At 65.3% G+C, this 259-nt stretch overlaps 1 protein-coding gene across 1 annotated transcript in view; it reads left to right on the forward strand.

Annotated features, from left to right (window-relative positions):
• Positions 1 to 89: 89 nt before the first annotated feature.
• Positions 90 to 259, forward strand: part of ANKRD2 (ankyrin repeat domain 2 (stretch responsive muscle)) — a gene marked incomplete at its 5' end in the record, with an annotated part of 1,398 nt that continues 1,228 nt past the window's right edge. Inside the window, one exon of the mRNA XM_010009586.1 lies at positions 90 to 247. Coding sequence (XP_010007888.1) covers positions 90 to 247 — 158 coding nt within the window. The remainder of the gene's footprint in view (positions 248 to 259) is intronic.

Here is a 259-nt window from a genome sequence, read left to right on the forward strand (position 1 = left end):
AGTCACCTTGCCAGCTGGGCACCTTCCCAGGGAAGCGGGACAGGGGACCCCCGTGTTGTTCCCCCTCCTGCGCCCTCACGATGCCCCAGCTCTGAGCCTGTCCCGCTGCCAGGAGGGTCCTGTGGAGCCAGAGACCTTCCTGCGAGCCGCCGTCCAGGGCAAGATGCACATCATCGAGAAGTTCTTGGCAGACGGTGGCTCCCCCAACACGTGTGATGAGGTAGTGGTACCTCGCTATGGCCCCAGGGCACCCGAGCAC

This window comes from Nestor notabilis, unplaced genomic scaffold (genome assembly GCF_000696875.1).
Source record: "Nestor notabilis isolate BGI_N333 unplaced genomic scaffold, ASM69687v1 scaffold21952, whole genome shotgun sequence".
Lineage (NCBI taxonomy): Eukaryota > Metazoa > Chordata > Aves > Psittaciformes > Psittacidae > Nestor > Nestor notabilis.